The sequence below is a fragment of the Oncorhynchus kisutch genome, linkage group LG5 (genome assembly GCF_002021735.2).
Source record: "Oncorhynchus kisutch isolate 150728-3 linkage group LG5, Okis_V2, whole genome shotgun sequence".
Lineage (NCBI taxonomy): Eukaryota > Metazoa > Chordata > Actinopteri > Salmoniformes > Salmonidae > Oncorhynchus > Oncorhynchus kisutch.
The window spans coordinates 53,193,789-53,206,863 of record NC_034178.2 but is presented as its reverse complement, the minus strand read 5'-3'; the positions used below and the strand labels follow the sequence as shown (position 1 = coordinate 53,206,863).

At 42.4% G+C, this 13,075-nt stretch overlaps 1 protein-coding gene across 1 annotated transcript in view; it reads right to left on the bottom strand.

The window, feature by feature from the left end:
• Positions 1 to 11,447, bottom strand: part of LOC109891247 (lysyl oxidase homolog 2A-like) — a 74,568-nt gene extending 63,121 nt beyond the window's left edge. Inside the window, exons 1-3 of the mRNA XM_020483642.2 lie at positions 11,193 to 11,447; positions 9,349 to 9,678; positions 1,705 to 1,880 (exon numbers count right to left, since the gene is read on the bottom strand). Coding sequence (XP_020339231.1) covers positions 1,705 to 1,880; positions 9,349 to 9,643 — 471 coding nt within the window. The 5' untranslated portion in view covers positions 9,644 to 9,678; positions 11,193 to 11,447. The remainder of the gene's footprint in view (positions 1 to 1,704; positions 1,881 to 9,348; positions 9,679 to 11,192) is intronic.
• Between the last annotated feature and the right edge of the window lie 1,628 nt (positions 11,448 to 13,075).

Here is a 13,075-nt window from a genome sequence, read left to right as displayed (position 1 = left end):
CAATCCAAAATGAAAGCTAGAATCGGCTTCCTATTTCGCAACAAAGCCTCCTTCACTCATGCTGCCATACATACCCTCGTAAAACTGACTATCCTATCGATCCATGACTTTGGCAATGTAATTTACAAAATAGCCTCCAACACTCTACTCAGAAAACTGGATGCAGTCTATCACAGTGCCATCTGTTTTGTCACCAAAGCCCCATATACTACCCACCACTGCGACCTGTATTCTCTCGTTGGCTGGCTACAGATTTGTCGCCAAACCCACTGACTCCAGGTCATCTATAAGTCTTTGCTAGGTAAAGCGCCGCCTTATCTCAGCTCACTGGTCACCATAGCAACACCCATTCATAGCACGCGCTCCAGCAGGAATATTTCACTGGTCACACCCAAAGCCAACACTTACTTTGGCCGCCTTTCCAGTTCTCTGCTGCCAATGACTGGAACTAATTGCAAAAATCACTGAAGCTGGAGACTTATATCTCCCTCTATAACTTTAAGCATCAGCTGTCAGAGCAGCGTACAGATCAATAGTGGTACCTGTACACAGCCAATCTGTAAATAGCACACCCAACTACCTCATCCCCATATTGTTATTTATCTTCTTGCTCTTTTGCATCCCAGTATCTCTACTTGCACATCATCATCTGCACATCTATCACTCCAGTGTTAATGCTAAATTGAAATTATTTTGCCTCTATGGCCTATTTTTGCCTTACCTCCCTACTCTTCTACATTTGCTATTGTGTTATTGACTGTACATTTGTTTATGTGTAACTGTGTTGTTGTTTTTGTGGCACTGCTTTGCTTTATCTTGGCCAGGTCGCAGTTGTAAATGAGAACTTGTTCTCAACTGGCCTACCTGTTTAAATAAAGGGGAAATAAAAAATAAAAACCTCCCCTCTCTACCCTTCTACCTCCCTTTCTTTCTACCCTTCTACCTCCTGTCCTCTCTACCCTTCAACCTCCCTTCCTTTCTACCCTTCTACCTCCCTTCCTTTCTACCCTTCTACCTCCCTTCCTTTCTACCCTTCTACCTCCCTTCCTCCCTACACTCTCGAAAAAACGGTACCAAAACAGTTATTCAACTGTCCCGGTAGGATAACCTTTTTGGTTCCAGGTAGAACTCTATTGGGTTCCATGTAGAACCCTCTGTAGAAATTGTTCTGCATGGAACCCAAAAGGGTTCTACCTGGAACCAAAAAGGGTTCTTCAACGAGTTACCTTATTGGAACAGCCTAAATACCTTTATTGGTTCTAGATAGCACCTTTAAGAGTGTACCCTTCCACCTCCCGCCCTCCCTACACTTCCCACTCACTCCTTCCTTACCCTTCCACCTTCCTACCTCCCTACCCTTCCACCTCCCTCCCTACTCTACCCTTCCACTTCCCTTCCTGTCTCCAACAGGTTGGAGCATGGAGACTGGGTTTGACGAAAGGGTTTACCGTAAGACATTTCAACACTAAGATCCCTGATATCCAGAACTCATTTCAAACTTTAAACACATATTCTCAGCTATTGCTCCACATCTGTCTTGCATGTCTGTGAAATTGCACCGTAACAGCATCCAACAAAAGCAAAGAAGCAATCATGTATGGTGTGTGTGTGTTGTGTGTATGTGCGGCCGTGCAGCCGTGTGTACATAAGTGTGTGTGTCTGTATTTCTATGTGCTAACATGTGTGTTTATGTTTTAGGCTTACCTCCACACTGTTGGTGAAGCTACTGATGAACTTGAAGCCGGGGATGCGTCTCTGGTTACACACCACTCCCACGTCCTCAGAGTGTTTGCAGTCGGACACTCCGAAGCCATTGGACTTACACTGAGCCAGTGTTCTCTCCCGCCCCGAACAGTGGACGTTGTCCAGCCAGATCCGACCTTTGAACAATGGGGGATGGAGACACCTCTAATGACCACACATCTAATGAACCCTCCCCAACGCCCTATATCAATTTTAAGCTTCAACAGTCAACACCTTTGGGGAACACTTTGGGCCAGTCTCATTGTGGACTAAAACATACTTTCAATATACTGTATTTTCTCCATTGAAAATCCAGGACTAGGCATAATCTAGACTGAATAATGGCGCCAGAAGGGCATGGCTGCCGTTTTAAAGGCTCCTAACCAACTGAGCTATTTTGTGTGTTTTTTCGCATTGTTTGTAACTTATTTTGTACATAAAGTTTCTGCTACCGTCTCTTATAACAGAAAAGAGCTTCAGGATATCAGAACAGCGATTACTCACCTCGAACTGGACAAAGATTATTTCTTTAATGAGTCCGACGCAAAAGATTTACAGCTTCTCCGAGACCAGGCCCAAATCCCCACCATTCGCGTGAAGAAAAGACGGAAATACAGGGGGTGGAGATTGGGGTGCCTTGTGAGAATTCATCCGCGAGTGGGTAACCCACCTCTACCATCCATTCTATTGGCCAATGTGCAATCACTGGAAAATAAACTGAACAATCTCCACTCGAGACTATCTTACCAACATGACAGTAAAAACAGTAATATCTTATGTTTCATCGAGTCGATACGGATAAGATTCAGTTGGCTGGGTTTTCCGTGCATCGGCAGGACAGAACAGCTATGTCTAGTAAGACGAGGGGTGGTGTGTCTATTTGTCAATAACAGCTGGCGCTGTTAATTTTTTTATTTAACTAGGCCATTCGGTTAAGAAATATATATTATTTTCAATGACAGCCTTGTTCAGGAGTAGAATGACAGATTTTTTATTTGATCCTTATCAGCTTGGGGACTTGATGTTGCAACCTTTTGGTTTACTAGTACAACCCTCTAACCACTAGGCTACCTGCCGTTAATGAGGTCTTGAGGTATCGGTTGCCTGAGGTAGAGTACATCATGACTGAGTGGGGAACTGAGTGGCGCAGTGCTATAGGTGTAACTATAGACTCGGGTTTGATCCCAGGCTGTATCACAACCGGCCGTGATCGGGAGTCACATAGGACAGCGCACAATTGGCCCCGCATCATCTGGGCTTGGCCAGGGTGGGCTGTCATTGTAAATACAATTTGTTCTTAACTGACTTGCCTAGTTAAATAAAGGTTAAAACATTTTTAAGATAAACTGCAGACCACACTATCTACCAAGAGAGTTTTCATCTATATTTTTCGAAGCCGTCTATTTACCACCACAAACCAATGCTGGCACTAAGACCGCACTCAAGGAGCTGTATAAGGCCATAAGCAAACCAGAAAATTATAATCCAGAAGTGTCGCTTCTTGTGGCCGAGGACTTTAATGCAGGCAAACTTAAATTAGTTTTACCAGCATGTCACATGTGCACCAGAGGGAAAAAACTCTACACCACCTTTACTCCACACACAGAGACACTTACAAAGCTCTCCCTCACCCTCCATTTGGCAAATCTGACCACAATTCTATCCTGCTGATTCATGCTTACAAGCAAAACTAAAGCAGGAAGTACCAGTGACTTGCTCAATACAAAAGTGGTCAGATGACGTGGATGCCACGCTACACAGACTAGCACAGACTGGAATATGTTCCGGGATTCATCCAATGGCATTGAGGAGTATACCACCTCAGTCACCAGCTTAATAAATAAGTGCATCGATGAAATCGTCCCAACAGTGAAGATACGTACATATCCCAAACAGAAGCCATGGAATACAGGCAACATCTGCACCAAGCTAAAGGTTAGAGCTGGGAGTACAGGAGGAGCGGGACAGTAATCCGTACGCTTTTAAGAAATCCCGCTATGCCCTCAGATGACCAAACAAACAGGCAAAGCATCAATACAGGACAAAGTTTCAATCCTACTACACCGGCTCTGACGCACGTCGGATGTGGCAGGGCTTGCAAACTATTACAGAATACAAAGGGAAACCCAGCCGCGAGCTGCCCAGTGACGGGAGCCAACCAGACGAGCTAAATGCCTTTTATGCTCACTTCGAGGGAAGAAACAGTGAAACATGCACGAGAGCCTGTGTGATCACACTCTACGTAGCCGATGTGAGCAAGACCTTTAAACAGGTCAACATTCACAAGGCTGCAGGGCCAGACGGATTACCAGGACATGTACTCAGAGCATGCGTGGACCATTTTCATCCTCTCCTTGATCAAGTCTGTAATACCTACATGTTTCCAGCAGACCACCATAGTCCCTGTTCCTAAGAAAGCGAAGGTAACCTGCCTAAATGACTACCGCCCCGTAGCACTCACCATCATCCCGGAAACCCTAAACCCACTCCAATTTCATAACACCCCAAAATATCCACAGATGACGCAATCTCAATCGCACTCCATACTGTCCTTTCCCACCTGGACAAAAGAAACACCTATGTGGGAATGCTGTTAAGTAAGTATGCTGTAAGGTAAACGGTTAATTTGATTGCTTTTCTGATTTTCGTGACCAAGCTTCCTGATGCTAAGTGTACATAATGCTATGCTAGACTATCGATAAACTTACACAATCGCTTGGATTGCTTTCGCTGTAAAACATCATTTTAAAATCTGAGATGACAGGGTGATTAACAAAAGGCTAAGCTGTGTTTTCCTATATTGCACTTGTGATTTCATGAATATGAATATTTTCTAGTAATATTCTTTGACTGTTGCGCAATGCTATTCAGCGTTGCTGATGAGAATTATCCCGGATCCGGGAGGGGTGGTTCAAAGATTAAGGATCCGTCCCTTTTATTTCCATTTTTGCCTGAAATGACATACTCAAATCTAACTTCCTGTAGCAGGAGAAAGGCCATAATGTATTATTCCAGCCCAGGTGTGATAATCATTTTGGCCACTAGATGGCAGCAGTGTATGTGCAACATTTTAGACTGATCCAATGAAGCATTGCATTTCTGCTCAAAATGTTGTATCAAGACTGCATAAATATGCCAAATTAGTTTATTAATAGCTTTTTATGTTCAAAATTGTGCACTCTCCTCAAACAATAGCATGGTATTCTTTCACTGTAATAGCTACTGTAAATTGGACAGTGCAGTTAGATTAACAAGAATTTAAGCTTTCTGACAATATCAGATATGTCTATGTCCTGATAAATTTTCTTGTTACATACAACCTCATGCTAATCGCATTAGCCTATGTTAGCTCAACCGTCCCTAGGAAGGGACACTGATCCCGAAGAAGTTTTTAAGTTTGCTGACAACACAACAGTGGTAGGCCTGATCACTGACAACGATGAGACAGCCTATAGGGAGGAGGTCAGAGACCTGGCAGTGTGGTGCCAGGACAACAACCTCTCCCTCAACGTGAACAAGACAAAGGAGATAATCGTGGACTACAGGAAAAGGAGGGCCGAACACGCCTCCATTCACATCGACGGGGCTGTAGTGGAGCTGGTCGAGAGTTTCAAGTTCCTTGGTGTCCACATCACCAACAAACTATCATGGTCCAAACACACCAAGACAGTCGTGAAGAGGGCACGACAACTCCTTTTCTCCCACAGGAGACTGAAAAGATTTGGCATGGGTCCCCAGATCCTCAAAAAGATCTACAGCTGCACCATTGAGAGCATCCTGACCGGTTGCATCACCGCCTGGTATGGCAACTGCTCGGCATCCAACCGTAAGGTGCTACAGAGGGTAGTGCGTACGTCCCAGTACATCTCTGGGGCCAAGCTTCCTTCCATCCAGGACATATATACTAGGCGGTGTCAGAGGAAGGCACAAAAAATTGTCAAAAACTCCAGTCACCAAAGTCATAGACTGTTCTCTCTGCTACCGCATGGCAAGCGGTACCAGAGTGCCAAGTCTAGGTCCAAAAGGCTCAATAACAGCTTCTACACCCAAGCCATAAGACTGCTGAACAATACATCAAGATTGGCCACCCTTAGCCTCCCGGGTGGCGCAGTGGTGAAGGGCGCTGTACTGCAGCGCCAGCTGTGCCACCAGAGACTCTGGGTTCGTGCCCGGGCTCTGTCGTAACTGGCCGCGACCGGGAGGTCCGTGAGGCGACGCACAATTGGCCTAGTGTCGTACGGGTTAGGGAGGGGTTGGCCGGTTGGGATATCCTTGTCTCATCGCGCACCAGCGACTCCTGTGGCGGGCCGGGCGCAGTGCGCGCTAACCAAGGTTGCCAGGTGCACAGTGTTTCCTCCGACACATTGGTGCGGCTGGCTTCCGGGTTGGATGCGCGCTGTGTTAAGAAGCAGTGCGGCTTGGTTGGGTTGTGTATCGGAGGATGCATGACTTTCAACCTTCGCCTCTCTCGAGCCCGTACGGCGTACGGGAGTTGCAGCGTTGAGACAAGATAGTAGCTACTAAACAATTGGATACCACGAGTTTGGGGAGAAAACGGGGTAAAAAAATTAATAAAATAAAAAAGATTGGCCTGACCCTGACTATTTACATTAGTTTTACACAGCTGCTACTCACTGTTTATTATCTATACATAGTCACTACCTACAAATTACCTCGACTAACCTGTACCCCTCCCATTGACTCGGTACCGGTACCCCCTGTATATAGCCTCTGTATTATTATTTTATTGTGTTACTTTTTATATAATTTTTTACTTTAGTTTTTTAGTAAATATTTTTGTTACTCTTTTTCTTGACCTGCATTGTTGATTAAGGGCTTGTAAGTAAGCATTTCACAGTAAGGTTGTATTCGGCACATGTGACAAATAACATTTGATTTGATTTGAATCTGGGTCCAGGACCTTAATAAAGTGGGCATGAGATTGCTCAAATCCATTTTTAAAGATTTTGATTTTTAAAGATTTAGATTTTCCTGTGTGTTATATATATTTCCACACTATTAGGTTGAAATAATACTGTGAAATTGTAAAAAAATTATGATAATGCCGTTAAAGTGTAAGAACTGTTTGAAAAACCTAGCCTGAAATGTTGTTAATAGCCCAATAATAAAGAGAGTTCAAACCTTCCAGCCAATAACAGCTAGTTATTGGCTCCCTACTTAGACCACTCCCAGACAGTCCACTCCCTACTTAGACCACTCCCAGAGAGTCCAAGCAAAATTCTTGATTGAGAAATTGCTCTTTGCTAAAAATATATTTTTGTTTCTTTTGACCATTTTATTTGAAAACAATCACAGTAAGGTACTTACAGTTTTTCTCAATTGCTAAAACACAATTTCTGAAACCTTGCTCCATTACCTGAAAACATTAAACACAAAACATCATCTTCAAGCACTATTTACATAACCTCTGACTCCTCTTGCAAAATGAAACATTCGCCTCAAAACAGTTTTACCTGTGTTCAAAATCAAACACTGCTCTCAAATCATAAACAAAGTGATCAAAATGATATACACTCTCAAGCAGTCAGTAAACAATTCCCCCGAAAAATAGAAAACACATTGTTCAAAACATACAATTCTCAGGGAGGAGTACATTTTTAATCTAAAAAAATATTCATATTTTTCCGTCATTGTCTTTTGATGAACGAAAACATGTTCTATCATAGTCGCTCAAAATGGATCAGAAATTACTACTCTGCTTTGCTCTTTGCAATTTAGTTTTTTGTTCTTCCTCCTCCTTGTACCCCTTTGTCTGTGATACTCTAATTCTTGTTCTTTCTTGATATGAACCTGCAACCAGTCAAAATCGATTGAGCAGTCAGTACTGTTAATAAATGGAAAGCACAATGTTCAGGGCCATACAATTTGTCCATTGTACAGTATACAGCCTACAATGCACTGTACTACAGTATCCATTCTCAGACTTTCTCCTTCCCACCTTCAACAACCTGTTTGCTCTCTGAACTGGCTTATATTGGTTGTGTCGCATCATTTGAAACAGGTTAAATCAATTTTGAGTGGTTGTGTTCAATCAATGACATATGTTCTCTATTTGTATTTGATTGTTGCCACTTGTGTTTACCAGTATGGATGACATGTGCATTAGAGTGCAGAAAGTGATTTGAGAATGAGAATGTGTTTAGAGTTTTGCTGAAAAGTCCAAGTGAGATCTGAAAATGTTGTTTTACCATGTGAAATGGTTTAAGGTATTGACAACAGACTGCATAATTAGCTAAATGAGTCCAGGCAACTGAGAACTTTGTTCAGCCAATGGGTTATAGTGTTTTAGCAATTGAGAAAAACTGGGCCTCAGGCCCTTTCTGTAATTAATCTATAACCCAGACACTGCAGAAGCTGAATATGAGCCACAACAATAAATGTTACTTCTTAGCTAATACTTACAACATGACTTCAGGGGCTGCAGGTACCCTAGTGGTTAGAGTGTTGGGCCAGTAACCAAAAGTTTGCTAGATCGAATCCCAAAGGTAAGGCTGTCATTCTGCCCCTGAACAAGGCAGTTAACCCACTGTTCCCAAGTAGGCTGTCATTGTAAATAAGAATTTGTTCTTAACTGACTTGCCTAGTTAAATAAATCATATATATACATCCTTTCCTGTCAGGAAACACCCAGCAAATAACATTTTGATAACTCAGCATTTTGTGATTATAAATGTTGCAAAAATAAATTGCTCTGGGGATGTTGGGCGGATATTCACACCTATTCCTATGTTACCTATACTGGCTATGACAAAAGCCTAGCTTTCCCAACTCTCCAGTCTACATAGTTCAAGATCAAGAAACCCTTTTGGCTGCACATGCAGTGAACATTATATAACTTCTATCTCAGCAGCTCAAAACAGAGTCATATGTTCCATGAAAATCCCATAACGAATACAGCACGTTTCCCCTGTCTGGGGCCGTAATACCTCAAAAAACCACTGTTTTACCCATTGAAGTCTAGCTAGCTGATACACACCAATCAAACTTTGTGTGGGGAAAATGACTGGAAAATGGTAACACTAAGCCAGACACATAGACATAATCTCATCATCCCCCTTGTTTTGTAAGAATATCTCTGGTATTGTCATGTGTCTAATGACTTTCCCAACTCCATAAATCTGATTGAAGGTTGCAAATGGAACAGTATTGAGATGTATGGAGCTCTGGCTGCTCTCTATAAAAGCCAGATGAAAGATGTTATTAACCCAACCTCCCATCGTCAAAGACTCATGTGTTCCCATTGAGACATATCTTCGTTAATCCTAATCATAGTCCCTGCAAAGAGGGACATACTATATCTCATCTTTCTAATTTACCTGGGTAATAGAAAAAGTCTCTCTGGAATACGTTACAAGAATGATGATCATTCTAATCGCAAATATTAGACCACTCCATGCTACAATATGCTAGACCCAATTCTGGTTGCAGTCTGTCATTGATTCTCAAAGGAAACAAATATATATTTCCATATATTTCACTGAACTATCCCGTTAATGAAGTCTTAATGGTCAAAGTGGATTTCCAATTACAACATGTTACTGAACTATCCCTTTAATTAAGCCCCTACTCTTCTGTGTTCCTTACCTTCTCCCTTGCCGTACTTGGAGGACGGGGACCAGGACACGGCCTCCACGAAGCCCAGCTCTCTGCACAATATGTTGGCCGCATGGATAGAGAAGTCGTCGTCGCACACCGTGCCCCACTCGCCATTGTAGTAGACCTCCACCCGGCCCTCGTAGTGCTTGCGTTTGTCCCCTGCCAGACGCAGCTGGATGATGGGGGTGCCAGGGGGAAGCTCGGTGTCCGACTGGGCCTGGCATGGTGCCCACACACAGAGTAGCATGGCTAGGCGACACAGGAGAGGGCACCAAGACGGCATGGTTCGGAAAGGGCAGGGAACTCACTGTATGTAAACTGGAGGAGGCAGACACGGACCAGAATGACCAATGAATGACTGAAATAAGCAAGGTAATGTATTTAGGCACCTTGAAGACTGTATTGTGCTATGAGTTGCTGAAATGAATGGAATCATATTTGAATTCAAAGTTGAGTGTGAAGGGATATTCATGTATGAAAGGTTTTAACGATTAAGGGGCATCTGAACCGATTGAATATCTGATGCCAACAGAAAACGAAAGCTTATTCAATGGACCAGCTACAGCTTGTGTGGTGAGTGGTTTGAGTCACAAGGTCAGCATGTTTGTTGCATTTCATCAGCCAGAAATAAGAGTCTTCTTATGTTTTGACATTATCCTCAGCCTCACGGGCTTCTCCAACAACCTAGACCTCACCACAATTCCAGGGTGGACTGAGGATTAGGTATGGTGGTAACAAAACAGATTTATCTTGCGGAGAGCAAGGAGATATTTCAGTTTGAGAGAGAGAGAGAGAGATGATTGGATTGATGGATTGATGGATGGATAGATGCCTAGATGGATGGGAAGACGTCACCATCCAGCTCAAACATTTTAGACCCCAAAAACCGATTGCTCCCTAATTATTATGCTAATGTAACTGTGTTGCTTCACCATTTACTGAGAGAGGTTTGTGTTAAGGTCGTCAGCAGCGCAGATAGAGGTTTCTCCTGTTGCTTAGCTGAAGGAATGGCATGCCCCAGACAGTTACTCAACTTTGTAGGACCTAATGCGTTTCACATGTGGGCTCATGCTATGTTCTACATGCTCCTATCTTTTCATCTCTGGCTGGGCCAGAGCTCATACTACCCCTCAGGGCTGTGGCACCAGATAAAGGGAATTTTTGCTTTATCTCTCTTTTCAGCCAGGCCATGAAAGTGTCAACGGTGAGTGGTCTTTGAGGGGAAGAGGGGACAGCCCTGCACCTTGTAAGCCCCAGCCAGGGGCAACTTTTCCTGTCAATGTCATGGTGATGATAAACATTTAGGGGTGGGGGAAAAGTTCAAAATAATCCCCCTTAATACTCATGAATATCATTATTTCCCCTTCATATTATATATAACCAGGACGTTTCTTATATCGAAACATATTAAAAGGGATTTGTCTGCACTTTTTCAACATTTCTGACTGTCTTTCAATCTTTCCCTGACCTAGAAAACTAAACTCCACTCCATGGTGAATCTGTGTGCAACTACAATGTGGCGCTGAATTCAGATTCAAAAACTGCAATCACTTCGGCAGCAGTAAAACAATGAGCTTGATTGCTTGATTGCTTTATATATTGCAGCTAACTAGTTTACTATAAATATGAAATACACTAGCTACGGGAATAATGGAACATAATTTCCTTCAATTAGCATTCCTTTAGTCGAAGTTACTGCTATTCAGAACAACCATATAGCCTGATCAAACATCATGTTGACGATTATAATGCGCGTATAGGCTATTCACGATCGTTATTTAATGTAAATGTAAATATAATAACTATAACATGCATACAAAAGACCCACTTACTTGAAGAAAATCAGAAGACACCCTCGCGCCAAAAGGAGCAGCGTTTCAATCTAATGTCTATGCTGCAGCAGTGATTTTAACACTTTATTGAGTATGTTTTCCAGAGTATGTTTTCCAGCCTCCCACCTCTACCTCAGCAGGTCGGCCTCAGTCCTATAACCACCTTCAATCCAGTGATTCCTCGAAACGTCCTCCTCCTCCCGTAATAGGCCTATCAATGGAAGCAGAGTCCTGCAGTCATGACGTCTTCGGGCATCCTTCCTTCCCGGTGTCCACAGGAGGATTACGAAAGCAGCTGAACTTGACTTGTTTTAGGGACTATTATGATACATTTTGCCTGTTGATAGGGGAAGAAAACAAAATTTCCACCAAAACAAATAGCCTAAATTATTTTTCAATAAAGGTCTGCTATATAGATCCCTCAAATTTACATTAGATTGCACCAGCTGCAACCCAATACTAGAGACTAGCCTAACCTACCATCACAACCATAATAATATTAGAAGACTCCAAACTCTTTCCATAACAAAACATTTCAAGAGGTGTGAACAAACTCCTGTGAACAATAATGTTACAAAATGACAAGTGGATGTAACTCTATTCTGGGAAGACTGTAATGGAAGTTTTCAACATATTCAACGTCAATGTTAAGTAAAGGCAAAATGGTTGGGATAGATACCCCCTCACTCTGACCTGGTTGAGTTTCTACAGTATCTGACTCTAATTATTCTGGCATGTAGTTAAACTAGGCATAAATCCTATCTATGGTAGTCCTATCAGTAGGCCTACCTTTAAATGCACCCTTCCTTGAGATAATCACTGACCTGGAAGTGAGAGGATAGGTTAAAACATGTTTTCCACTTCAGTGCCTTCACCAGCACTGTATTTTTTAAATACTTGACACAAAAATACTTTCCCAAGCAAATGTCATTTGAGTCTGTCTGCACACTTCAAAGTTGGGTTAGGAGTTCAAAAGAGATGTCCTTATCATTACAATATTATTGCACACCCAGAACATTCCCTGCCCTAATTTATTTCTGGTATTTTGGTCAGTTGTAGGTGGCCCCACTTAGAAGGTAAAGTGCATGCAATTTAATTAGAGGTGCACAAACAACATTTCTCAAGCATCTTCAAGAATAGAAATGGAAAAACTTCAGTGAGTTGATCTGGAGATGTTCTAGTTATGATTCCAGGCCACAACAAGGTAATGACCCAACTAATGATGATATTAAATGTATTGTCTGATTCTAGTAAAGTAACAAAGGAAGGAGAGATATCCTCATAATAGAGATAAGGACTTTATCTAGCGCAATTATTATCACAATCTCTACCTAGATAGAGCACAACCTACAAATAATATTATAGGCTACAGTAATTATTATAGTAAATAAATACTATTAAAGGGTAAAACAGGTGCTTATGCAAACATGAACATTTGTTTCACTAGACTGTGACCACGTTTATTGATACAACATTGAGAAGGCAATCGTCTTTATTATCAGGCTCCGGCTAAGACACAGATGCAGATACAGGAGGCGGATAAAGTCCGATCTGGGAAGACTAGAGCACAGGAAACACGGGAACACCCCGATAGGACTTGACAGGACAAGACGAACTCGCAACAAACAGAAAACGCAGGTATAAATACACAGGGGATAATGAAGGGAGATGGGAGACACCTGGTGGGGGGTCAAGACAAGTACAAAGACAGGTGAAAGAGATCAGGGTGTGACACTTTATCATTGACCTGTAACGGCGTTCTTCGTTTGTTGAAAGAGAGTCGGACCGAAATGCAGCGTGGTGGTTACTCATGTCTTTAATGAAAAAAGTGACGATACATGAAATAACTTAAATAATACAAAAACAACAAACGGAACGTGAAA